The sequence below is a fragment of the Ornithodoros turicata genome, chromosome 6 (assembly GCF_037126465.1).
Source record: "Ornithodoros turicata isolate Travis chromosome 6, ASM3712646v1, whole genome shotgun sequence".
Lineage (NCBI taxonomy): Eukaryota > Metazoa > Arthropoda > Arachnida > Ixodida > Argasidae > Ornithodoros > Ornithodoros turicata.
Genome location: NC_088206.1, coordinates 62,273,873 through 62,299,774, shown reverse-complemented (window position 1 = coordinate 62,299,774; position 25,902 = coordinate 62,273,873). Strand labels below are relative to the sequence as shown.

The window sequence follows — 25,902 nt, the reverse complement described above, 5'->3', positions numbered from 1 at the left end:
GCTTGTATACTGAAGAGCAACCTAAAAGGCGTTGCTGAAATAACTGAATATGTTAAGAACCTTAACAAATGCAGCATTCAAGACTACTTCCTCGTGATGGACTGCCCCGACGAAGCTTTAAACCACCAAAGGGCAACATCTTAAAGCTCACAAGACACGCTCTTGAACCACGATCCTGAACAATTAATCGAAGAAAATAAATCACTTAATATCGTCGTCCCAAATGCTAATCAATACCAAATCACACCCACGAAATAAAACATTCCCAAGAGCGCGTATTAATCACAGCGTCGTGCTCCACACGTCAATACGAGCTTCTGCACACCTCGCGCGAGACACCACTTTGAACCTTCGATTCCTCGTCTGCCATTGCTTAAACGATCTGTAATGATGCTTCGCGGTGAAATAAGCGAGAATACAAACTGCTCCGACAAACATACAGCACGAGAGAATCACTCCTCCCATCTGCCAGACGTCGCCCAAGCTCGCTTGCTGCAAAGCTCCTTGGTGGAAGATCACCAACGCTAACGAAGCCGCTGGACATAGCAAAATAAAGAACACAAGATGTAGGAATCTCGCGGTCCTGTTTGCATCGTCACAGATCCACTCCCCGAAGGGCCTGCTGTACGCCACAATCGGAAACTTCTGCTGACAGACTTCGCATACATCCGTGTTGCTCGAGGCCAACCACTGTTCGAGGCACCGCGCGTGCATCAAGCCCATAGTGCCCGAACAGGCACAGTAAGACGCTAGAGGTCCTGACTGTTCCCCTTCGTGACAAATGCGACAGATTGGGCCGCTACTTGCCGTTACATTCGCGGTCCCAGCGATGCACGAGCAAGGGCTGCCAGCGGTCGAGTGCATGTTCCAAGAGTCCTGCCCTGGTGCTCCATTTATTGCCGCCTTGTTCAGGGTTGAGCATCGTACTATGCCTTGAGTTCGTGTGAGCCCCACACGACGCCCATTTGCGGTCCTGGTTGGAGTGCAGTAGACGTCAAGAAGGTTACGCGATCGTTCCAGGGCCGACCTGGTCCTGCGGGACGGGTCTGAGTAGCTACCCTCACAGGGAAAAGAGTTGCGTGTTGAGCTCTGAGCAGACGCCGGTGTTGCTTGTGGTAGTCCTCTGTACCGTAAGTCGTCCTTAAGGGTAGTGGGAGAGGACTGTGCAGCCATTTCTGACGTCTAAGCCGCCTGGTCTGCTTCACGGTTGCTAACGCTGCTGTGTACTCAAAAGTTCATGTATACTTCGGGTGCGACTAGCAGGTATCTTCTAAACGCAGCGATGCACTTCACTTCGGTACACCCCCTCATGTGGCCATCACGCGGCTGCTTCTTGCTATCAGCTGCCGCAACAAGATTTCGCATCAGAATCAAATATCCACTTTGTGGCGATAAGGTGGTGGTATTGCCGGAACTCGCCGTACAGGTGCGGTTTCCCTCTCTCCCTCTCTACTGCGAGGGAACCAAAGATATACGGAAAGACGAAAACTTATCACGACTGGACCGCCGCCGGCATTTGCGAAACATGGAGGGAACGTGGTATACGACATGTTTCTTGGCGATGTCGGGCCGCGGTAATACAGGCATTGGTATCTTTAGGTGTCGGTGGGTATGTAAGTAAGACACAAAGCTGCATCGTGAAGTATTACGATAGTCAATGGATTAGGAAGCCCCTCCCCCCGGTCTCGGTCTCGTAGTAACAGCCCCGTCGAGTAATCCAATGATAAAAGTAAACGCGTCCTAAGGCAACTCCCCTTTTTATAAAAAATTGTTGCAGATAAAAAGAAACACCCTGTATACAGGGTGTTCAGTTTTATTTGTTACAGAATTTTTATTAAAAATCTAGCAAAGCAAAATATGTGCCATTTTTTGCAGTTGAGTTCTACGGCCACGCTTTCATCCCCTCGAAGAAACTATGAAACAATACATGTAGAAGGGTGAATGTTTGGGCCTGTTGGTACATAGTAATGGAAAAAGGTACTTCACTTTTCCTTATTGGTTGTAGTGGTGACGGTGGAAGGGCTCGCCGTACTTTTCCTTATTAAACGTGTTGCTAGTCCAACGTCCGTGTGTCTTCTTTTACTTCTCTTCTCCTGTGTTTACAGCTGGTTACCGTTTCCATTGCAACTACAAGATGACTAATGACCTGAAATTCATTAATTAACTCTTGGGGGATTAATTAAGGGATTTCGGGCAGTAGCAGGAGATCAGAATGAGAGACCATCCTAGTTGAAAGCATTCACACGTCTAAAAAAATCTTGAAGCACGCACCTGCGTGAAGATATCCATCCCCGAATTTTGATATGCAAATGAGCCGAATAGATTACCTTAGTTAAAGAGTTAATTAATTTTAGGTAAATGAAAGATATAATTGAAATGAAAATAAATAAATGAAAATATTTTTGTAACCTGAAGAAGTGCCAGTCTCGTGCACGAAAGTCTCGTTACCGTGTGTAAATAAATAAGTTGCTCCTACCGTTTAATATCACTCATTGATTTACTCACCACCGGCAACTTGACATCGGCTATTTTTCTGCCTTCGTATCTTCTAATTTTAGGTAATTAGGGGATGTCAGCCTAGCCGTACAACTCAACTGCAAAAACAGAATCTATTTTGATCTGCTAGTTTTTTCATAAAAAAATTGTAACGAATAAAAGTAAACACCCGATGTGATCTTTTTAACTGTCTCGGAATGCCTCGTGTTCTAGAGACCGGATGGGGAATAAAAGTGAATGGAGATGGTAGCAGTGCCGATCTTTTTCCTATTTTAATTACATCATTTTGCTCGACGATTCTTTGCGCATTGGGGGATCTTAGTGGAGTAGTTAGTAACGTGCCCGCCTACTGAACCCATGGCAGCGGCACAGAAGACGCCAGTCTGGACGGCATGTCTAAGCAACGTACATCGACGCCTTCTGGAAGGAACCCCCTAGAAGGATGCCTTCTTGTAAAAGGAAACTCAGGATGACAAGTTGACCGGCCAAGACAAGGGTGACAACGCTGACCGGTAATGTGGCGTAGCTTATAGTAACCGTGGCAACTTTGCGACATGAACGAAACGGTCGCTCCATGACGTCATTGAAATAAATCTACGCGTGGCAGGAATATTTGACTCCGAACAACTCCGCTGCAAGCCCTCTCGCTAGAACTCTACATATTTCCAGAGTTTCGGACCCGCAACGACGAGTAGGAGCAATCGGAGAATATGCTCATCGGCTCCTATTCGTGACGTATCCCCGTCTTCCCTCACACCTATTCACCTCGTATAGACCTCTACCCGAGAAACGTCATCATGACGTTGGTAGACAGACTGAAACCGAAACAAATCGGAAGGGGAGAGCTGGGTACCACGAATGGGCACTTGTTCGCTGCTTTCTATTGAAAGAAAAGTAGGACCGAAGGTCGCGTCGCGTCCCGTCCCGTCCCTCTCAGGGGCCATCGTGATCCCCTCAAGACCGTGGCTTCCGGGCGCGACCTTGTTCGCCCCTAGCTACGAGCGTAGTTCAACTCTACCAAATTGGTGGCGCTGTCGAACACTGTGACGTCATTTGTTTACAAACTGGGAGAGGTCTATTATAATGGATAAAACTCGTAACAACGTATTGGCAATAGCAGTCCATTGAGTCCCGCTGTCTTCTCAAACAGCACTGCTTCCTTTGAACGATTCGCCTTTCATTCGTTATCTTCTAATGCGAACCCTGGAAATCAATATTTAAACCCACCAGATCATATGTGTTGCATGTATGCCTTTTTTCTTTTTTTTCAATGGCGAAATAATACGTGGTCTCCATTTATGCGTCCTGTCATTTCCACAACAACGAGAGATTTGATTTGACCCACCAGATACGAATCTTCACCTGAAATGCATACAACTTCGTTCAGACTTCGTTCATGATTCCATTATAATTGAATGTGAATTTAATGGAGGCCTAGCGGAAACGATTGCGGAAAATGATATTCTTCACATTTTGGTGGCTCATAGACATGACGCGAATAGCTATAAGGGCGTATTTATCTTTTTTAGGTATCGATCCATGTTCGACTTCCTGTGGTGCGGTGAAAAGTGACGTCCTCTTGCGTGCTGCCCCGAATCGCCCGTTCAAAAGCCTGCGTGTTTGGGTTGCACCGATTACAGTGTGTCCTGGTTTAGAAGAGCATTGTGCCACATTAAGGGAGCAGCGAAACATGGTTGGGGAAATTACTTTTATCTTCTAATGATTTACCATTACTCGACAGTTTCGTGAAGAAATTCATTAGTTACTTTTTCACTGCAAGTTATGCATTCCCAATATCATTGCTTTCATCAAGTAATGACGTTGTGTTGGCATTACATTTTCCCCAGACGCTCTAACGCAGTCCAATGTCGTGTTTGATGCGTGTACAGTAAAGAGACGTGATTATACTTTTACTTCATTGCAGATACCCGGTGATAGTAATCACACTTTCGCAAAATCTCTGTGTATATAAAGGATTTCGTCGTGAGATGATAGCAGTATGTGCGTATAACCAGAATGAGAAATCATAGGTAATATTAATTGCAGTATAGGAGGAGTTATAGTTTTCAAAGAGTCCACTGGACCCTGACATCCTTCTTGATGACCAGGCAGGTGACGCAGGTGGCTGGGGAAAAAACAGCTCGGGGGATTTTCCCTGCCTGTACAACTACTGCTGGCTTTAAACAATGCCTGAATTTTCAACCCAAGTAAGGAGTAATGTCATTACGCATCACCCGGCAAAACTGTATCGTCATTACATTACTCCTCCACAAAATGTAATGCATTAGAAGTACTCATTACCGATATGTAATGCACTACTCCCCATCTCTGCATGAAGTACCTTCCGAGGAGCGAGTCTTCTTGCACAAAAGCAAACGTGCGAGAGGTGTCTATAGCCCGACAAGGGCTGTAGGAACACTTCAACTCTTTCAGAGAGTCCGCAAAAAGAATGAGTGAGTGCCACGTCACTCCGTGACGTCACGGCGACACAATAGGGGTGCTCCCCGGGTGGCCTGCTCAAGGTTGCTCGCTATGCTGTGATAGGTAGGACTAATTAATTTCATAAATTTTATCTTTCTAAATATGTACATATACGAATTTTTTAAAATTTATAATTACCCCGGAATTATTCCCTTTAACAAATGTATTTCAAAGCTTGTGTGCTCATGTATGTTAACTAGTTATCTGCCACGTAATCGTATCTACCATTAAAGGAGTACAGAGGGCCATCCAAAAAGTTTTCAGATTAAGGCGTCTCATGAAAGTGTGTGTGTTATTTTACCGAATGGCGCTAAATGTTTTGATGTGTGCAATTTTTCCCCAGAAAAAAAAAACGCACAAACACGGGTCAGCGCCTTCACCCTTAACTCGCCACTCTGGGTATTACGAGGAGGAGAAGGTATGGCACGTCATCGATGACGATATAAGGAGAACTCGTTCTGGTTCGCCGGTCAGTGGGGGTCAGCGCCTTGTCCCTTTGGCGCCGTAAATCAGTTTTGCCAGTTCTCCCGGAGAATTGGGGATAGAAGGAGCGGCCGAATCATTACCGAGCGAGGAGAAAGGCTTTTTCAGAACCCCAAACAGCCGAGTAGCAGACGACACAGGAGTAGCAGACAACATTTCTCTAGACCAATCAGCGAGCGTTCTCCTTATGGCATCAGCGCGAGATTCCAGGCAGATCACATGCTGGTACTGATCTTCACCGCCGTTGCGCACTGTCGCTTTTTGTGGCGTACTTTAAATTCAATTTCTGCGATAATTATGACCGTGTGGTGTGAATCACTTCGCATTGTACATCTTACTGGCCTACTTAGCAGTTTTATAAGAAGAAATATGGGTGTTAAAAATGACTTCTGTGCTACTTCAGGTGAAATCATGAATCGCGCACGTGTGGACGTTGCACATGCAATGCCGTGATTTAACGCTGCGTTCCTTTTTCGCAGACGTGTGCTCCTCTCGCAGCAACATCGGATGCAGACGACCGCTCACTGCAGGATAAAAATAAATCAATAAAAATACGTGACTAAAACACGACACTGTAAATACCCTGGAACTCATTCCCACTGCGAAGCTGTGACTGCACAATGCATTCCCGTTACGCTAATCTCTTTGTGATTGGAAATACGCGATTCGAGCCAGCAGGATGTGCGTGTGGCAGTCCACAATGGCAGACGAAGCCCAACTTCCGGTCAGCCTGGTCACTGTGACCCAGCGCGCTCGTTTCGTTGAAGCGCATCCCTGAATAGCAGTGATTTTTGGCGGATTACTGTTGTTATTTCGTGCAAGAAAGGGAATTGACAATTGGACGTTTCGGATAGCGGTTATAAAATAGATGGCAGGGGATGTTTTGACTGCATTTTGCTTTTCGGGGTCGCGCGTAGGCGACAGTTTCGGTCCTGTGTCGGAGTTGTTGAAATGTCAGTGTTGTCGAAGTGCGGTCCCTCTCTGTTACTCTGAGCTGTCGTCTGTTGTCGAAAGAGCGCTGGAGTATTTCATTTTTGAAACGTTACAAGTGTGGAGATGCGACCGCTAGAGATTTCGTCGAGCATTCTGGTAAGATTTGTGCCTATCACGTCTCGTTAACGGTTATATGAGATTGTTTAGAGGAACGTGTTATGCATTGAGCAGCACGGTAGCTTATATTCGGGTCTCGAAATGAACAAGATTGCTTTTTTTTTTCTTCAAGCATAAACTTCTTTAAGTACGTCGATTAATGCTTCATGTTCATTTAACAAATTTAATAAACGCTTTTTTTTGTCGGTCTCTGACGTACAAATAGTTTAACAGTAACTCCCAAATAACTCCGAGCAATAACTCGGAGTTTCTCACGAACCGCCAGCGTGTGGCTGCAGTAGGAACCCCATGCAATCTTCTTACTTATCCCATTGCTGTCTTATCACAACGCTATCATTATATTCTTCCTGCTAACTGCGCTCTGTATAGGAGCGATGTAATGTTATGATGTAAATTGAGTCAAATGCGAATTAATTACAGGCATTAAAACTGTAACCGCTAATATTAGATTAGAGGAGGAAAGAAACATGTGAAAGAAGTCCCGACGGTGTCAGGGCTGATTACCTGAGACCTCTGAGAGAGATTAGTCATGTACGTGCTTTATTCACGAAGGTCCTCCTTTTGTGGCTCCTGTCCTCCGGAGTAGAACAGTCGAACGGAGCCAGCATGGAACAATCGAGACACCCTTATCGGCAGCCTAGCAAATCCCCTTTCACCAGGCAATCGGGACCTAATAAGGAACTCCTTTCGGAGGTAGACCAACGACCAGGAATACCGTCTGCTCCTTTCTGTAAGCGAATGCATACCATAAACTTTCTTTTGTCACGTGATGGTCATCATCCTGTTCATCTTTGCCAGGATAAGCTAATGGGCACTTTCTGTTAGACAACCTCATCAATACTTAGTTGTTGAAATGGACGCGTATCTCTCTTGTGCGTCTTATCCATTAAGTTCTCACATCTTTGTGGTCGCGGAACACAGACTGGAAAATATGAAAGGTGTGCTTTTGTGTTCTTTTTTTTTTATTCTGAATTTTTCACCTAAAAAGACGGCAACCCATTCATCTTCTGCGAAAATGTACTAAGCAAGGGTCCATACACCGATATATTGTTTTTGCGGGATACGAATTGACCCTAGGATAAAGGGCAACGTTTCCCCTTTCCTCAATGCACCCTTTCACACTCTGTTTAGCAAATCCGATGTTGAACCCATCATCGCCGCTCCTGGCGACTACCTACTACTACAACCCTCACCGCCAGGGCGGGGCTCTGCACCGTCTGGAACAGCTGAAGGAGTCACCCGTTCAAGAGACATGTCAAGCAGCTGACGGCAGGGAAGGTACATGTTACGATGCCCTGCAGTGCCTCAACAGGGGAGGCACCCCTATGGGACGGTGTGAAGACGGCGTCTGCTGTGTCTGTAAGTAAGCTATCACTGTCGTCTGCTAGTGACACGGCTATAAGCCATCGCTGGTAGAGCTACTGTCTTTAAGACATGTTGTTGTTGTTGGTGGTGGTGGTGGTGAAAGGCCTCGTCGTTGTCGGCCTCACAGATGTGGGCAACGTCACGCGTGACGCCCTGGGGGAATGTGCGTCCTGGGCCGACTTCTAAGGGAACTGTGCCGACATATGTCTGAAAGTGTCCGAGGAAAACCCAGGAAGAGCTCCAGACAGCACAGCCCGCACCGGAATTCGAACCCGGGTACCTCCCAGTCTCGACGTGACATAGCAAGCACGCTAACCACTGAGCGTGTATACATGTGGCAAGCGGGATGTAAGCGAATGCGCGCTGGTATGGTAAGATGTGTGAAGTGTTTGTCACCTGGCTAGTGGAAGAAGTGATTACTCCATCGAAACTTTGCTAGAAGATCTGTCTGTTTTCGGAAGATCGCCATCTCGAGACCTGAGCCTTAGCTTCAATGTACCTTCATCGGATCGCAGTTACTGAGTTACTTAAAAAAAAGAACGAGTTACTTCCAAGTTACTTCGGACACAAAATAGCATTACGCAGGCGCAGCGCGCATGAGCAGTTGAGTTAGAACTTGAGTTGCCTGCGGAGGAGTGCAAAACGCTTAGATCGCTTTCGTTTATGTCCAACCATAGTGCTCGACACTGCCACAAGTTTGGTAGAGTTGAACTACGCTCGAAGCTGAACAAGGTCGCGCCCGAAAGCCACGGTCTTGAGGGGATTACGACGGTCCCTGAAAGGGTCGCGACCTTCGGTCCTACTTTTCTTTCAATGGGAGGCAGCGAACAAGTGCCCGTTCGTGGAACCCAGCTCTCTTTTTCCGATTTGTTTCGGTTTCAGTCTGTCTACCAACGTCATGATGACGTTTCCCTGGCAGAGGTCTATTCGAACGCTTTGCATCTTACTCCGTGTGGGCGCACAATGGTTCAACTTCATTTCAATGGCGGCGGTTCTTGCTTCCTGAATAAAATACTGTCATTGATTGAATGCCACGTTTTATGGCAAAAAATGCCATGAAGGAACCGGAGAGAAAGCAAGAAAATATGTGGACGTGAGTGAAAAGCGAATTAAAAGTAACTTGGAACTTAATTTAACTTACTTTGGCAAAGTTACCTGAGAACGAAACGAGTTCCTATGAAAGTTACCACGGCGCAAAAGTACCGAGTTAAGCTACAAGTTACCAAAAAAAGGAACTTAGTTATAGTAACGAGTTACCTCGAACTCTGATTTTTTTGCGTATGTATGACTCTAAAGTGTTGTCTTCTGCTCTGGCTGATCTGCTGTGTAGTCTGGTTGCACTCTAAGCACTACTACAAGCGCAAAAAGTTAATGAAAATAGTTTTCATTAAAGCTCCTCTCTTTCCTACTACCCTGCCCGCATGTAGTCGAGTTGTCATGCGGTGAAGCCAGCTCGGAGCGTACGACCTACGTCCGGAATCCCGGGTACCCAGGGGCCCATGACCGTGAAGCCATGTGTAAAGTCCGTGTGGCCAAGCGTGACGTCGATATTTGCCAGTTCCGGTTGGATTTTCTCACCTTGGATTTGGCGCGGCCAGTGGACGGAAACTGCTCACAGGATATGCTGGTTGTGTCGGGTCAGAATGAGAACAATCAGGTTCCTCGCATCTGCGGACTCAACACTGGTCAACATGGTGAGATATATTGTGATTTGCGGATACATTGTGGAAGCGATGTCGAGTCGTGTACTCAAAACACCACCAAATTATGGTACAACGGACGCTGCCGTAGTAAAGCTAGTAGTTACATACATCGACAACTGTGCAATAGGTATCTGCAGAGTCTTTACCCAGCACAGCTACAGCAACGTATTGTTTTTGAGGTTTGCAGACGACATATATTATTGCAGACGATACTGCAGGCAGGCAGATGTGTGCTTTGTTGTTATCGTGGCTGCGTGGCTCCTCTTATGCCACATCTAGCGCTATATCTAGAAGTGTACTGGCAGGCAAACTCGTCAGTAACAGAATGAGCACAAGCTCTGCCGAAAACAGTTTAATTGGCTTTGTAGTTGGTTGTCCTAAATGTTCTACTTGACTGGCCGTCCGCAAGAAATAATTGCTACTTCTGCTTTTCAGCATACGTTGATGTCGAAGAGTCAGGCGGCATCAGTTTGAACCTGATGATGGTTGGAAGCTATTCGAGGAAGTTTGACATTAAAGTTACCCAACTTGAATGCGATGGTCCACAATCGGGTAAGTCTTACGAAAATAACGTATAGTGCGTGTTCATGCGGTTTCCGGAGACTCTTTCGATGTTGCATGCGGAGACAGCGCCCTCGCACTGCCTGCAGTACTTCTGGGGCACGCACGGCATGGTAAGGAGCTTCAACTACGAGGAGAACGGTGGCGTCCACCACCAGGGCTACCCGAACGACCTCGACTACGTCGTCTGCCTTCGCAAAGAGCCCGGTTTCTGTTCCGTCACCTATGAGGTAGCCAGTGAAGAGACAACTAGAGGTCATGCAGCGTTCGGCGTTGGGACAGTTTCCAGTCAACGTGACAGGTAAGCTTTGGCGAATTCCATCGTTCCATTCTGCAGACGCTTCGATATTGCATGGTTTTCTTATTGGTTTTCTTCAGTGTTTTCCTCACATTTTTTGTGCACACGTCTGTATGCACACCCATTGGTTCTTAGTGTACCAGCGGTGTGGCCGACTGACAATCACCTCGCTGGTGGTAGCCATGGTTCTTTCCCAAGAAGAACTGGAAATTTTAACGACGACACAGTTTTGAAGACGGCCTTATTTCTTGCTAGTGCCCACTTGACGTCATCGCCGATAGCAGCAGAATGTCCAGATGACTACCTTGTCATAGCTGGAGTGCGGATGTGTTCAGGACAACTGGACGTTGATGTAGACCAGCGTTACACCCGTGACCTCAACGTCACTGGCCTTAGTCTCATTACAGGTAAGTCGCTGCATTTTAGTGCACCTATGTCGTATTAGTACGTAACGTCGCATTGTCTTGCCATACGTTTCCAGACAGTACCCCGGGGCCGTTCTTGATGCGGTTCGTTTCGAACCACGTGAACAACGCCAGAGGCTTCAAGCTGCACTACCGCCAGAATCCGTGCAAATAAATCCAACATGCAGCGCGACCTGGTGGGGAAAACTACCTTCAACTAAGACAATCTGCGCATTTACTAGGTCAATAAAACTAACCCGTATCAGTTTTTAACGTTTTACTCACACTTGCATCTTGTCCGCGTTGGCAAGCAGACGACAGCGTCATTTGGTTAGCAGACGACAGCATTGTGCGCGAGCAGGCGCGTTGTACTCTTCCTATAGGTTGAAAGCATTCCGGTTGTGTCGTGTGTGTCGATGCATTATATCCGCCCTATGTCCTGGCATGGAATCTCGCGACACGTGGTTCTTCCTGAAGTTTAAGGCTACAAGGACGTGTAAGTGCTTTGTTTCTCTGAGTGTGTTTACGCACTGGTCCATTGAACTGCATTCGCTTGCTGACAAAGGGTACATCTTTGCAGTTCGCAACGCTAGGCATAGGTCATTATGTGTCTTTTAACGCCTATTTGTATCTATCTAAAGGCTGCTACTGTCCTGCGGATAGGCTACTGATGCCGCTTCATTAAGTAGCTTAAGTACTTCGTATCTTTCCTAGGGAGTAAGCGACACGTGCCGATTCCAATACTAAAGTTCTTCTTCGGTGAGCCTGGAACATATCGTTGCCTCAGGGTTTTCTTCGGGTTCGTCTTCGGTTTGTTCATGGGAACATGTAAGAATGCGCTTCGCCGTTGACGCTTCACAATTCCTGTTGATGCAATCCGTATCGTAGCGCTTAGACATGGCGCATCAAATAGCAACTTACCTTCGTAGAAAGTTACGTTCGACATACATCTTCTGAGCTTAACTGAATCGCTTCGCATGCAGTCTTCTACAAAGAAATTGTTCGCAAGATGTTCACCACTGAACTGACGCTTCGAGTCATGGGTACGACAGTTGTTTTACTGACTGCTGTCGGTTATGCATCCTCCGCAAGAGCCCGAGCCATATCTTGGCTCATTGTACCATTTCTCTGCGGCAGAGCTGGTCGAACCATGTTGGTCACCATCAGCGTTTCCCTCGTGCTTACCGGTACGCCTGTACGCCTATTAGATGTTCCTACTGTTGCTCTGTGCGTCTTAGCACCATCAACGCCTTCTAAACTAAAGGGAGCCATCTTCCTGTCCTCCACTGCGTGAATATGTAGAGCGGCAGTGTCGTCTGCTTCACTCCAGTTCCGTGTATTCTAAAAGGGAGTCTGGCCATTAATGGGACCTGCATATTGTTGCGAGAGGCACAGCGTCAGGATGGTAATGATTAGAATGGTTGCGCGTGACATGCACTTCATCTTCATCTACCGGCCGTTGCATTACTCCCCCTCCTTGAAGTGGTGACCCCCGGGCACCACAGCTCGCGAGTCGACGTGGACGAACGGCAGTTGTTGAACGATGAAAAATGTGGTTGAGGTGACGCTGATGGTGACGCTGTGCCGCTCGCTGGAAGGTCGGTGGTTCGAGGGGGGAGCTGAGCCATCACTAGGTGCTGCTGTCACGGGCGTCGGTTCTCAACGGGGCTGGGGGCTTCTGGTCAGGTCAGGTCGTCTTGGGTCTCATAGTTCTGTCGGCAGGTTCTTTTTCTTTTCTGGGAAACAAATTGCACTCATCAAAACCTTTCGTGCTAGTCGGTAAATTGGCACACACACTTTCATCAGACGTCTTAACCTGGAATTTTTTGGATGGCCCTCTGTACTCCTTTAAGTTTGATTGAGGTCAGGTCCTTTTTGGGCTCCTCATAATGGCCAGAGTCCCTTTTTTATACACGGCTCTGCTTCACCCAACCGCCACAGGCGATTTCATCATTTTCATGAACAACAAGGCTCTGCTTATACGGCTCATGGCGGTTCGTTGCCATGGGTACGACCGCTAGAAGCACGATTGTTATCAGAGCTGGAAGTAATTAATTGCAAGTAACTAAGCTACCGCAATTAATTTCTGTAAGCGTAATTTATTTACTGTATCTACATGCTTTCAGAAATCAGTACGTAACTGTAGCCGTAATTTAATTATGTTGTGCTGATAACCTGTATACTAGTGGGACAGCTACTTTCCCCTGTGTTTCAGACAAGTTAGTTGTAAAGTTCTCTCTGCAGTACTGCCTCATTCCAAAGGCTGAGTATTCCCGTTCTGGAGATCTGTAGGCGGCGCGTCGATAGGCAGGGCCGGCGAGAGAAATTACGAGCCCCTGGGATGGGCAATGCCCGGGCCCCCTCCTCACGTCTCGATATATATCTATATATGATAACGACGGGGCGCCATCCCCGGCTAACTCCACCCCCCCCCCTTTCTCGACGGCCCTGTCGTTAGGCAGGGTGGCCTTGTTTAGCCTAGATGCCATTGTTGTTGGGAGTCTTCCAGTGTACGAGATGATGACAGTGATGATGAGTTGATGTCATATTGAGCATAAGCGACTAGGTGATGATGCACACAACAATGATCCCGTATGGGATATCGAACGCCCTATGTACATGTCACACTGCGCAGGTCCGCTTGAGAGCATGATGCTTAACAGCAAGGCTGCGGTAGATTCTTTCATGTGCCTGGGAGCCCTCTCGTTCAATCACACTAAGGAGAGACTACTTCTGATGTATAAACCCATCAAGCGAATCATATGGGATTTTGATGTAAGTTTGTGAAGTTCGCATGGCGCTCCCTCAAGCGGTCACCAACTGTGTTTCATGATTGTGGTATCTCAGAAACAAGCCAAAGTAATCCACAACGCTACGTCACAAATAGACAAAGAAGTACAACCAATAGAAAACGAGGTAAGCATGAACATCCAATCCGATGCAGTCCATGACGAGCACATGAAATGTTTCCAGAGGACGTTGCCTTCGGCTCATAAAATTAAGTGCTACCGCATCCGTCATACCGTCACCGGTTACAACTAGAGACCGGATGTGTTATTTTTACGCCAATTTGCTCTCGGTCTTCTTTTTTACTTTTTCCCCTAATGCGGCTAACTACGTACTCCTGAGTTTTATCGATGTGCGGCATCTATACATTACTTCCTTGATGCGCATGAAACATGTGTTTGTCGTGTTCATTTTTGTGTTGTGCATATTATTTAGCTAGATTACGCTTGATATCTGCATAAAAAGAAACAAACGCCTAGAAGATGATTTTTCTGCGTTGCACTGACGCACTGCGGTGTGATCAGCTGTAATTCGCATTGGCAAGTCACCGTTCTTGTTGACTATATCGCAGATAAGCGCTGGAGATGAAGTGAAGAAGCTGGAGGCCGACGCGGACTATGTTGATAAAGTGTCTGATTCCGAGTCACGCACTCAGCTAGTGAGAGATAAGTACACGAACCTGAGCAAAGAACTAGAACTAGGCAAAGAGTACGAGGAAGATTATGCAAAGAAACTCGAATTGCGCTGCGAAGGTGAGACCGATTGCAACCTTGTCCTGTTTTCAGCAGTTCAGCAACGGCGTGTATTCGGAAGTTTTTTTACCATTCCAGGAATATTCTCCCAGGGAGTTAGAGGCTGTCGCCTCGCATTCAAAAAGGCTGAAGAACGTTGTTTTGAAGCGCTCTGGATTCTTGGGTACCTTCTGTGTTGGCCTATGAAACTAACAATCATCTGTCACCTTGTGAGCAGTGAGTACCTTTACAATGCACTACAGGCATCACTAATGCGTTCCTGGGCGCTTATACCTTCACGATGTGGAGTACCGGACATTGGTTAGAATAACGGAGACAGTAACTAAAAAGAACGGCAAAAAAGGCGACTGTTGCGGCCCGCCTCTGCCGGCGCGACCACGAACTACATGTGACGTCAGAAGCAGGTGATCCTCCCCACTGGCGCACTGGCTTGGAGTCAGCATATGAAGGTAGTGACGTCAGACCATTTGTGGAGGGTGCGTTGAACGGCGGCTGCTGCTTTTTTCTTCTTTTTTTGTGTGTGAACTGGAGGACAATATGCAATATCGTGGAATGCAATATGGCAAAAATCGCGAATTTTCAGATAAGCGTCATCCTTGGGAACTGTTCTCGCAGAAAAATAAACATTTTCGGGAATTTCTTCACGGTCCCTTTAATCATTAGCGTGCTGGTGTTGGAATATTTTTATTTGACAGCATATTCGCTTTGGCTGTAGCTGTGACGCGGATAGACAACATTTCCGACTTCTTTCGGGTCATTTCTCGGCTTCCCCGTCTTCTGCACTCTTCTATAGGACAGGTTCTCATGTGGTCGCTTCGGTTCCCGATTGTGCCCTAGTCATGTCATACCTTGTCGTACCAATACATAGGGTTCCGACTCTTCGGAGTTTTCATTTGACAAGCATGGGGGAGGGGGGGGTGTTTATCGGAGTTCCCAATTTCTCGATAGTTTTGAGTTTCCTGGAATTTCTGAAAAAACGGAACTGTGCCAGAGTTTATCGGAGAACTCCCAAATGAGCAACTAAACAAAAAATATAAACAAAAAGCAACGCCTGCGCACAGCTTTTCTTTTATTTATCTCTATAACGTATCAGTACAACGTCTCTAGCTAGGTAAACTCAATCGCATTGAATTGTAATCCATGCAAGCGGGCTTACGCACGTTGCTTACACGAACTGCCACACAGTCTGACTCTGACAGTCACCCGGCGAAAGTTCGAATTCGCCGTGTCCTCTGATCAGTGTTGGGAATCCTGGAGCATTTTTGCAGTCCCGGGATTGCGGGATTCTTCCGGACGAATGCCGGGTATCCCGGGACGGGATTTCGAGATTAAGATACAACCGAGACAGCGCCTTATGGTTATTAATTTTTATTATTGCGACTTTTTTATTATGGTTATTATTTTTAATATGCGACGCTTTTTATCGAAAAACTGACTTTTTCATGTTCTCTTCATGCATATATGAAACGTGTTTCTGAAGAGGCATAACTTCTGAGCATTCGCGATTGCAGCATTTTTGGGCAAGCGAACCTGCGACGGCTTGGAACCAATCAACGCTGGGTTTGGACAGAGCATTGCAGCGATGAAATCGGTGAAACGAGAATTTGACAAGAATTTTCGCGTCAACGTCCAGTATAAGGTATACCACTACAATAGAGCGGCTTAACGGGTGGTGTTTCTCAGAGCAGAATTTCCGTCGTGTAGCTGGTCCTTCCTGAGGACGCCATTAACCTGATTAGCCCGGATGATTTGAAGAAGAGCGTCAACAAGGAGTTCGAGCGCCGCCGGAAACGTGTGGGAATCGTTGCGACATTTCTCAGCCGGGTGTTTGCTGTGGTTATTGCTGGCGTTATACTCGAGTAAGTGCTGGAAATGTCGCCTGCCCCCCCATCTCCCCCTAGCTGCTTTCTGATATTTGAAGAAAGATATCGTGCGATTTTAATCGATGGCGTACTGTCGAACAACAATAAATGTTCTCTTGCGCGTAAAAGATGCTAGCTGGCTCGACTTGGCTTGGCTTGGCTTGGCATTTATGCCACTGTTTCTCTATGTGACGTGGAAGTATTCTAAAATTAATCATGGCGTGCCCAATCTGCCACGCATCTGGCCACGTTGCTCCTCGAAGGTTTTTTCTGTCTCCTCACCACAGCTGCTGGCAGTCTTCCAATGTGATGTGGACCGGGGAGACGCGCGCTGTTGCTAAGAGACAGACGCCAGAGCTCCGTGTGACGTCACGTACTCTTGGAGAATCCGAAACTATGCAGTTTTGCGGGTTCTTTGTTCTCTGGTTCTCCTTCGTTACCAGCAAGTTTCCAGAGTTCAAAGCGGCGGAAGCCCTCTGGGATTTTCTGAAGTCGTCTATTGTTCGAGCAACTCTCGGAACAGTTCACGGCCGCCTGTATTTCTGTCACACTTTGTTCCGGCGTCTGCAAAAGTAGCTGCTCCAAAACTGACACTGGACGCGCATATACAGTTCGCAGTTCTTGTTTCCCTGAAGAGCTCGTAAATATTCGCAGCTTTTACCTAGTAGGCGCTGCGAATAAACAAATAACCTTCCATTTTGCTCCGCAGACGCGCCTTATACTTACACACTTACTCGATGACCGCGTGATATTTGCACCCAGCTTCCACAGAGTGATTCTGGGGCTCGGAGTGTGGACGTAACAGATCTTAGTACGGTGGAGCAGTTACACCTTTTAGGAGGTAATATAGTTGTCGCATATGTTGTGCCTAAAAGGTTGCAAAGTTCTACCTTCTACCTCGTTGCAGTCAACACAACAGATTAGTGCAAACCCCAAAACAAAGTTTAGTTGCAGTTATCTTCATTGTACACAATGCGCTCAATGTCCGTTGCACTGTCAACGCTGGGGAAGCAACACTCCCTGAAAGTGCATTGCTTCTGTGACTGTAATAACAGCTGTTACACACATTTTGTACCGCACCTGCAAAGAGGCCGTAACAGGCAAGGTTACCACCCTTTTACACCCTTTATCAGACGCTATATTGACTTAGGTGGTAACTATGGAAGTTACCACCTTTTCACATCCTTTTTACACCCTTTTTTTAAATTTTATACACCCTTTTTTTCACCCAGTTTTTTCTTAGGGTGTAAACTATCTCCCTTAAAATACACTTTTCGAGCCCTTAACAGAGAGGATGGATAGAAGACAGGGGATTAAGAGAGTAAATTCTCTGTCACAAAATGTGTACAGTTACTTCTCAAAATTCACACGAACGTTCGTGTTTACAGTGCCAAGGGATACGTCGAAAACTATTGCGATGACATCACTTTTGACAACGTTTACGTCACCGAGTATTTCGCTAAAATAGACGATCGCAGGCAATTACAGGTAATTATGCTTATTATTGAATAGACCAGTCAGATGAACGAAAGTGGCAGTTATGACTTTTTACGTGCAGGGTCTTCCGACGCTCTTGCCTTTGAAGAGATACGAAGCGATAGACGTGTACGACCCCACAACTCTGTCGTTGTCACGCGTTGAGTGGAACATTGTGGTGAGTACACTCTACACCGTTGGTGGTAGCCAAGGTCGTGCTCAAGACCTGGGAGGTGGTGGGTTCGAATCCTACCACCCGCTCTGCTGTCTGAGGTTTTCCCTGGGTTTTCACAAGACTTTCCAGACGAATGTCTGCACAGTTCTTCCTGAAGTCCGCCTATGACGCATACTAACCCCTCACCCCCCACTCGTTCCTGGTGTCCTCTCTCCATCTGTCCACATCTGTACGCCGCTCATCGCAAAAGTTGCTTCGCAACGCTAACACCAAATTAAAAAAATACAGATTAACTACTGAGAGTAGTCATTATCAAAAGTCGTCCGGGTATGCAGTATATTAGTAACGTAGTTGTCTGTTGAGGACGTGCGAACTTGTGAAAAAAAAAAAAAAAAAAAACATGAATCCAAAAATGAAGCAAAGACGCTGTCCTCGGGACCAATAAGTCCAGAAGGCAAGGCCAGCAAGCCGAAGCGAAAGATGAAAGTGCGAGGGGAAGGAGGAGGGTGAGTAGAGGAAAAGGGACAAGATAAGGACTTTCTGGTGTGGCCCTCAATTTTGGGATGTTCGTAGCGTCACCAGGATGCTATGGAAGTTTTTCTGCCACGCTATTGCAGTGTGCCAGACCAGAACCAGTGTTGTACCCATTGCCGAACTATGGTATCGCGATACCGATACTCGTTAGTTGAGTAAAACGTAGCGAAAGGGAAGGAAGGGATACCCAGACAGTGGAGCAATACCAATATCGAGCTTTCCTTTTTAACGTAACGGAGTACCGCTACCGTTACTAAGAAAAGCAACGCGATACTTCACCCGATACTTTTGCTGAAAATGCGATGTTGCATGAAATTTGCGACATCGCAAATCTCGCTTACGTGACCGCTCCATTTGTACAATAGGTAATTTCGGAGAAGACAGTTTTGCAATAAAAGAAGCTGATTTTTTATATTTTTTTAAAAGCTTAGACACGTTGGTTGAGTTTTAGTAATAGCTGCCGCTCAAAGTTTTCTTCTGCCATCCTAGGGCACTTTTTGAAAAAAGCGTGTTCGCAGAGATACTGAAGAGACATTCCGCTGACGCACTAGAGGGAACGGCAGTGTTAACTTTTTTCAATACACGATGGAACCTCGGATAGCTGTCCTTGTCGACAATGAATAAAACTAAGAAGTGTGGCCAGTGAAGAAATGGGTTGGGTGGCAATACCATAAAAGTATCGGTATCGGTAGCGATACGGAGATGGCGATACCGCCAAATTAATAACGGAGATACTTTTTCCGATACCGATTTTTTAAAAAAGAAATATCTCGATACGCACTTTGACACCGAAAGAAGTATCGATTTCGGTTACGGCGGTACAACCATGGCCAGCCCAGAGCAGGACGTGTCGCAGAGTTGACGAAAAAGTTCGTTCTTTCTGACCAGATTAAAGGCTGCGCTTCGGAAGTGGTCCACATAGTCTTCGGAAGTGTCATGCTGGGTCTCGACCTGTTGCTTTATGACGTCTTGGATATTATACGCCGCAATGCTGAAGTGAAGTTTGTGCAAGAAGGTATGCCATATACTCCTCACTTACGCGAGGTTCATTTTAGTGCAAATGATTGTAGGAAATGCTCTCGTGTTCTTATTGGCGTATCCGGTAATCTTTCATTTTCCGTTTTCTCTATTTCCATTTTTGTTTGGAATAGAGAGATACCACATTCATTAGTCGATCTTTTTTTCTTTATCAGAGCTATGTTGTTTTTTTTTTTTGTTAAACTTGCTATATGATGAAGCTTACAAACAAGATGTACGACGTATAGTTCCTCCGTTCTTATTGGAGCCTCGCAGTGATCATTACTCAGAATGTGCTTCAGAACTAGTAATAATGAAACATCTTCACAGACAACAGACTTTCATTCTTATATCGATAACCACACAAAACACATCGAAAAAGGCTTAATGTAATCCGCCACAATAACGTCTGCACAGGCTACCACCGCATCGCCCTGCAAGTGTTTGGCACCGGTGCGGTGAGCAACCTTGTGCGGAAGATCTTCAAAGAGTTTGACGTGGAGGAAAAGCTGGAACGAATATCCAGCAACGCACGTAAGATTCTGTGTCTCCTTTTACGAAATTAGTAGCACGTAACAGGACATCGTTTCCGTCAGACTGTTTACCCAAGCCTGTCCGAACGTCACGCTGGTTGATCGCGAAATTGTACTTCACTTACGCTGCCATGGTGGCGCTGGTGTTCGCCCAGATGTACTCGCAACGGCTCAGAAGGGTCGTCTGCTCTTACTTTTACAGGAAAGTGAGTATATATTCACAGATTCTTCATTTCTTATTCATTCATTCAGTCAGTTCAGTCAGTCATTCATTCAGTCTTCATTCATCTGATTACTTTCAATTTTGCGTGAACGTCAGTAGGGCTCACCGTTTTCGGTTTTAATCGAAAAACACCGAAAAACATACGTCGGGTAAATTTTTCCTTATTCGGTTTTAACCGAAAAACGCCGAATACAGAGGGACATTCCAGGACATGGCAGAGATAAATTGCTGCACATGCCCAGCAAGTTGATGATGCAGATCAGAAAACCATACAGAAATACCATGGTTGTGAAAAATGTCCGTCTATTTTTTCGTTAGCCGTAAAACGTCACTGCAGCGAATAAACGCCACGTCGAATGAGCGTCATGCGGAAATTACGTTATGATTTCTATTCGCCGATAACTGTCTGGCGAACCATGTACACGCGCCAGGAAAAACATCGAAAAACGCCGATTTCGTGAAAATCAAGAACCATCGAAAAACATACGCCGAATCCGCCCAAAAATAAAAACCGGAAACGCGGATCATAAGGTATCGTCGATATCGTATATATCTACATGATCTACGTATGATGAATAACCGCAGAATGACCACATTGTGTATTGCAGTGTCGTGGCTTTGACATTGACGTTTTGAGTGCTCCATTGATTGGATAGCTTGATAGCTTGATGATCCTAGCTTGTGAAATAACTTATGAAATCGATGGCTCTATAAGGCTACCCACCGTGTAGGTACGTCCATGGCTGCGTATAAGATCACGCAGTCCCACCAACATGTGATAACGAAATTGTGTAAACAACAACAGTAACGATTTTTTAAAAAAATAGTTCTTTCAATAAAAACTTGATGTCATCTCAAAAATAATTTCGCTAAAAATTTACCTCTAACGATAACCCTATAAATCAGGAGTCTCAAACACGCGGGCCGCATCTGGCCCTCAATGAGCTGTTCTGTGGCCTGAAGGCCCTTGACCACCGAACAGAAGGAGACTGCCTTCTCAAAACATTTAATGAAGAGTTAGGGACGAAACCAGATTTTTTTCAGGCATTGTTTTTTACACTTACCCAGTGTAGTGCTGTTCTTGTCCATGTTATGCTGCGCATACCTATGTCAGCAAGCATTTCTTGTGGCTGCACTGCAACTAGGGTGAGGACTAAGATTGGCTCATCTTAATTCTCGCACTAAGTTTACAAGTTGATAAGGCAGCAGCCTCCCCGAATGTCAGTAAACCCGAAAGCATCCAGTGTCACTAAAGTCAGCTTGCTCTTGCTCTCTTATTTTCCTATTTCTTTTTTCGAGTTGAAACTGTAAGCAATGGCAACAATACAGCGTGTAAACTAAGGTAATTTCAGTGCTGCTGTAACACGTAACCGTTTGTGAAGAAATACATATGTTTCTCGAATTATTTTTCATGTTTTCAGTACTCTGTTGGAAAGGCAGCTTATTTATTTCTCGTCGTGTATCAAATGGACCTTTTCAGTGACGAATTATACACACACACCGTCCAATAATAACTACACTGCTCCTGTTTTCTGTTTGTGTTTTTGTTTGATTGTAATTTAGAGTATTTTATGGTAATTACGGTGATTTATTTATTGTGCGGCCCTCCAAGATGTGGTCATAGGTCGATGCGGCCCGCGGCTAGATTTGAGTATGAGGTTCCTGCTATAAAGATATCCTATTTAAACGCGTTTAGGACAATAATGCCCAAAGTCAACATTTGACTAGGTTGTTGACTCTGTTGTATGACTGCTACTAATTTTAAGTCTATGTAGACTAGACTTTTATCGTTCACCCACCAGTACAATGAAAGTTCTACAATTAAAGCGCACAACATCTACGTGGAGTGCAATGGGAAATGCGGACTAGAAGCCTATAGTTAAGCTATAACTGGGTAACCTTTGAACATATGCGGTATTTTAACATTACAGAGGGAGAAGAAGAGAGTACTTTATCTCTACAACAAGATACTGAAAAGACGTGTCGGGTACTTGAAATACACGAGGCATCGAATTCGGAAGCTCGTGCGAGAACGAGATTTCGACGTAAGTAAATACTCGTATTGAAACCTTTCTAGATTCGGATTGTGAAACGAATACTCATACCATACAGAGTCACGAAAATGCATTGAGTGTGTAATGAGTTAAGTGTTAATGTCATTCGTGCCGTGCTATACGGAGATATTTAATTACATTCGTCTGAATGACAGTTTACGTGTAATGAGCCTCGCTACAACTCATTCGCACACGAAATACGTACCCTGGCTCACATTGTCTGAGCACAAGAGCAATTTAAAACTTCCATAAAGCCACTCTGTACTGCGCACCGCGCAATTATTTTATAAATTACACGAAAACAAGCATTATTTTTTTGCAAAATGCTTGACGTTGTTAACGATTGCCTTAGTTTATTTTCTTGTTTTTTTTTTGTTTTTTTTTTCATATTTGCTTTTTGGGTAGACTGCCACTTGACATGCAAGATGACAACAGCTTTCCGACCTAGTACAGACCATCGGTTATGAAATAAAGCAAATTTTTTTCATTTTGTGGGATATTATGGGTATTTTCAATCTCTTTGAACATGTTTACGCTCTTCAAGTATCGCACCTCTTACGTGGCTATAGTGGGAGACCCGCATCGACATCATAGCGTTTACTGTCATTCCAATCTGACGTGTAGCACGACTATCGTAAGAAATGGCATGCGGAACCCGACTGACATTACCCGCTAATGACATTTTTTGTGCCCGTCTGGTACGGATATACCTCTTCAGGACGTAACACAAATCCCAATGTCTCGCTGAACCATTTCGTGTCCGCCTGTTATAGTGTGTTCGAAGCCGACGAGGGATCGAATACTCTGACGTTGCGTATGCATGTTTGTGCGTGCGTGTGTGTGTGCGCGCGCGTCCGTCCGTCCGTCCGTCCGTCCGTCCGTTTGTCGGTCCGTACGTCCCACTACTAGCGCCAGTGCCTGGATGTGACACACATCCGTATACAGCATACAAATACTGCAAAATTCCTAATGTGCGAGGGCCTTCCTAAAAAGGGTATACAGTCAAACTCCTTTACAACGAAACTCAGGGGACAGCAAAAAAAAAAAAAAAAAAATTCGCAGTAAAGGTATTTTCGTTAAAAAGGATGTCTATTATTGAACCTATAGGCTCCAGCGGGACCGCAAAAAAATTTGCTGTAGTGGTATTTTCGTTAAAAAGGTGTTCGCTATAAAGGAGTTTGACTGTATAGGAGATGCTTCGCTTCGTTGGAGAGGTGTCCTCCACATATCGGGAGAATACGCTGCTGCTCTACCTTGAATTTGCGTGTGGCTGCTACAATACGCGAGAAACTATAGCGAAAAAAATCGGAAGAAACAACATGTGTGTGTGTTTCAGAACCCAAAAAATAATGTGCGCGAGTTTCCATTTCTAAACCATTTCTAAATCCAAAATCATCGTTTTTTCGTGGCCAAAATTTTCCATTCTCATGATCGTACTATTCGTAGAACCACACGTCTCTTGCTCTATATTCCATGCCCTGCACACTACAGTGCTATACACTCTAAGCAAAAATGGAGTAACTTTAGTTAAGTTGATAGGTAACTTTAAGTAAGTAGGTAACTTTAGTCCTTTTGAGGATTAAGTGCGTTGCCACAACCATCGGGACTACATGCACAGAATTTTATTAAAGTTTTATTAAAGAGTTTTATTAAAGTCTAGGAACTATCTGCAGACAGCACGCAGAGGGTACCGCAGGGTTACGGGATTAAAACTACCCAAGCAGCACAATGTACTGAAAGTCGAGTGCAATAGGGGTGGACGGTATGTGTCTTATCAATGTTCTTTAGTTTCACGAGTCTGTTCAAGGCCTTCCACCTACCCGTCCACCCCTATTGCACTCGACTTTCAGTACATTGTGCTGCTTGGGTAGGAACAATTGCAAACTAGGGGATTCGAAGCTGTGATTGCACTGTGATAGTTTTTCTTCTTCTTTTTTTTTTCTTAGCATGAACGCCTACTGAATGAGTGTGTCGTTCATCTCACTATTCCAGCTAAATGTCGGCTGGTTCGAATTCCTACGCAAGGTCACCCCGAGGCTGTACAGGGTGCTGCAATTCTTGGGTATCACCAATCAGCGAACTTGTCTGGTATGCGGTGATCCCGAAAATAGTGACTTTTACATCTGTCCAACAACCGTTTGCCAGTGCATGTACTGCGGTCAGTGTTGGGATGATATAGGGGTAAGTATACGTGAATTGCAAAACCCCGTTTTTCAGTCACCTTGCTGCTATACGAACATATTGCAAGTTTTTTTCAACGTTTTTTTGGTCTGTTCGCAGAGGTGCTATGCGTGCGAAGAAGAGCAAGAAGGCGAATCCTCTCTCAGTGACGAACTTTTCCCGTTACATTAATCGCAAACGTCATCATCCAAGAAGCAGGAGAGGGAACATCGCTTTTCTAGATATCGCCTTTGCGTACGTAAGGGATGGCGTTGGTGGTTCTGCGCATGCGCAATACATAGACAGAGCTTCGCGCATTGCGCAGAACCGCTATACGCTATCCCTCGTACGCTAAGGCGGTTGCGTATACGATGCACTAAAACTCTCTATTGTTACCCGAATTTAGCGTTGAGTAGTCTACCAAGGTGTTTTCTGATATTACTTCCTCTGTGAGAGAATACTGTTTCCTTGTATACTCTCCTTGCATACATATACGTTCTTTTTACCAAATATAAACTACGGGGTTTGTAATGAAGATGGAATGAAGAAATGAGCATTTGGGAGCTAAACGGTACATTAGAGAACGTACTGTGCGCAAAAAAAAAAAAAAAGGAAATCAGATAGCGTTCTTTGTGGACAAATCGTGAAACTGCTCTTAGTAACTGCTAAGCCTCGCGTGTATGCTTGTTTGCGTAGCTTCGTTGCAGTAGAAACTCTCTTACGATATTTATTGTGCCGCGTTCTTAGAACGCAAGATGCACTTCTAGCAAATATGCCTCCTGGAACTAACTTCGAAGCGTCACCGATGCTAAAGAAAGTGGCGGATGTAGGTTAATTGGGAATGTGTATGAAAGAGCTGTTTTTAATTTTTCTTAATTCACTGAAACAAAACTTGAAGTTGAAAAAAAAAATTACACGATTTTCTGCATCCACGAATCGTCGACGAGGGCGAGTTACATACAGTATTTTTTTAAGGAACTATTTTTTTCGCTCCTTAAAAAAAAGAGAAAAAGAAAAATTAGGTATACTTATTTTGGGTAACCCAGCGTGTAAACCTGCAGATAAAATCCTATATAGTACTTTCCTATATATCCTATATAGTACTATATCCTATAGTACTATATAGTATCCTATATAGTACTATATAGTAGCTTTCTTTCCAACTAGGATAAGGGTCACTGTTTTCTTTTTGGTAAGCTCTGGTATCAATTTCGTGGTACAGGTATACTCCAACTTGGGATCAATTCTATACTCCATACGCGTGATATGCATTCACACTAGAGCCAATTTTGTTTTAATTATTATTCATCAGCCTAGCGCACATGGAATGCAGATGTTGAAACGGAAATGACGGTAATGGAGATGTCGTTGTACCAGGAAGTGACGTATTAGACGCTTGGCTGTGGATCTGAGGGTGATGAGTGGGAA

The 25,902-nt window shown here is 45.2% G+C and overlaps 2 protein-coding genes across 3 annotated transcripts; both read left to right on the top strand.

Moving 5' to 3' along the window:
* Nucleotides 1-7,132: 7,132 nt before the first annotated feature.
* On the top strand, nucleotides 7,133-11,129 carry LOC135398139 (uncharacterized). Its single transcript, XM_064629569.1, has 7 exons — nucleotides 7,133-7,300; nucleotides 7,702-7,929; nucleotides 9,363-9,629; nucleotides 10,074-10,190; nucleotides 10,269-10,500; nucleotides 10,753-10,904; nucleotides 10,979-11,129. The coding sequence occupies exons 1-7, from the start codon at nucleotides 7,177-7,179 to the stop codon at nucleotides 11,074-11,076; spliced, it is 1,218 nt and encodes a 405-aa protein (XP_064485639.1). The 5' UTR covers nucleotides 7,133-7,176; the 3' UTR covers nucleotides 11,077-11,129.
* Nucleotides 11,130-11,271: 142 nt separating this feature from the next.
* Nucleotides 11,272-24,988, top strand: LOC135398138 (E3 ubiquitin-protein ligase DCST1-like). 2 transcript variants are annotated; one of them, XM_064629567.1, is made up of 17 exons: nucleotides 11,272-11,397; nucleotides 11,616-11,729; nucleotides 11,885-12,088; nucleotides 13,537-13,676; nucleotides 13,749-13,817; nucleotides 14,260-14,440; nucleotides 14,519-14,656; nucleotides 15,952-16,079; nucleotides 16,145-16,299; nucleotides 17,691-17,790; nucleotides 17,861-17,956; nucleotides 19,376-19,502; nucleotides 19,922-20,038; nucleotides 20,101-20,243; nucleotides 22,192-22,305; nucleotides 24,307-24,495; nucleotides 24,595-24,988. In XM_064629567.1, exons 1-17 carry the CDS (start codon nucleotides 11,346-11,348, stop codon nucleotides 24,664-24,666), a joined length of 2,139 nt encoding a protein of 712 aa, XP_064485637.1. In that variant the 5' UTR covers nucleotides 11,272-11,345; the 3' UTR covers nucleotides 24,667-24,988. The 2 variants fall into 2 exon arrangements, with proteins under 2 accessions (XP_064485637.1, XP_064485638.1); XM_064629568.1 differs by lacking the exons at nucleotides 11,616-11,729; nucleotides 11,885-12,088 and having other exon boundaries at nucleotides 11,276-11,397.
* The last annotated feature ends 914 nt before the right edge of the window (nucleotides 24,989-25,902 follow it).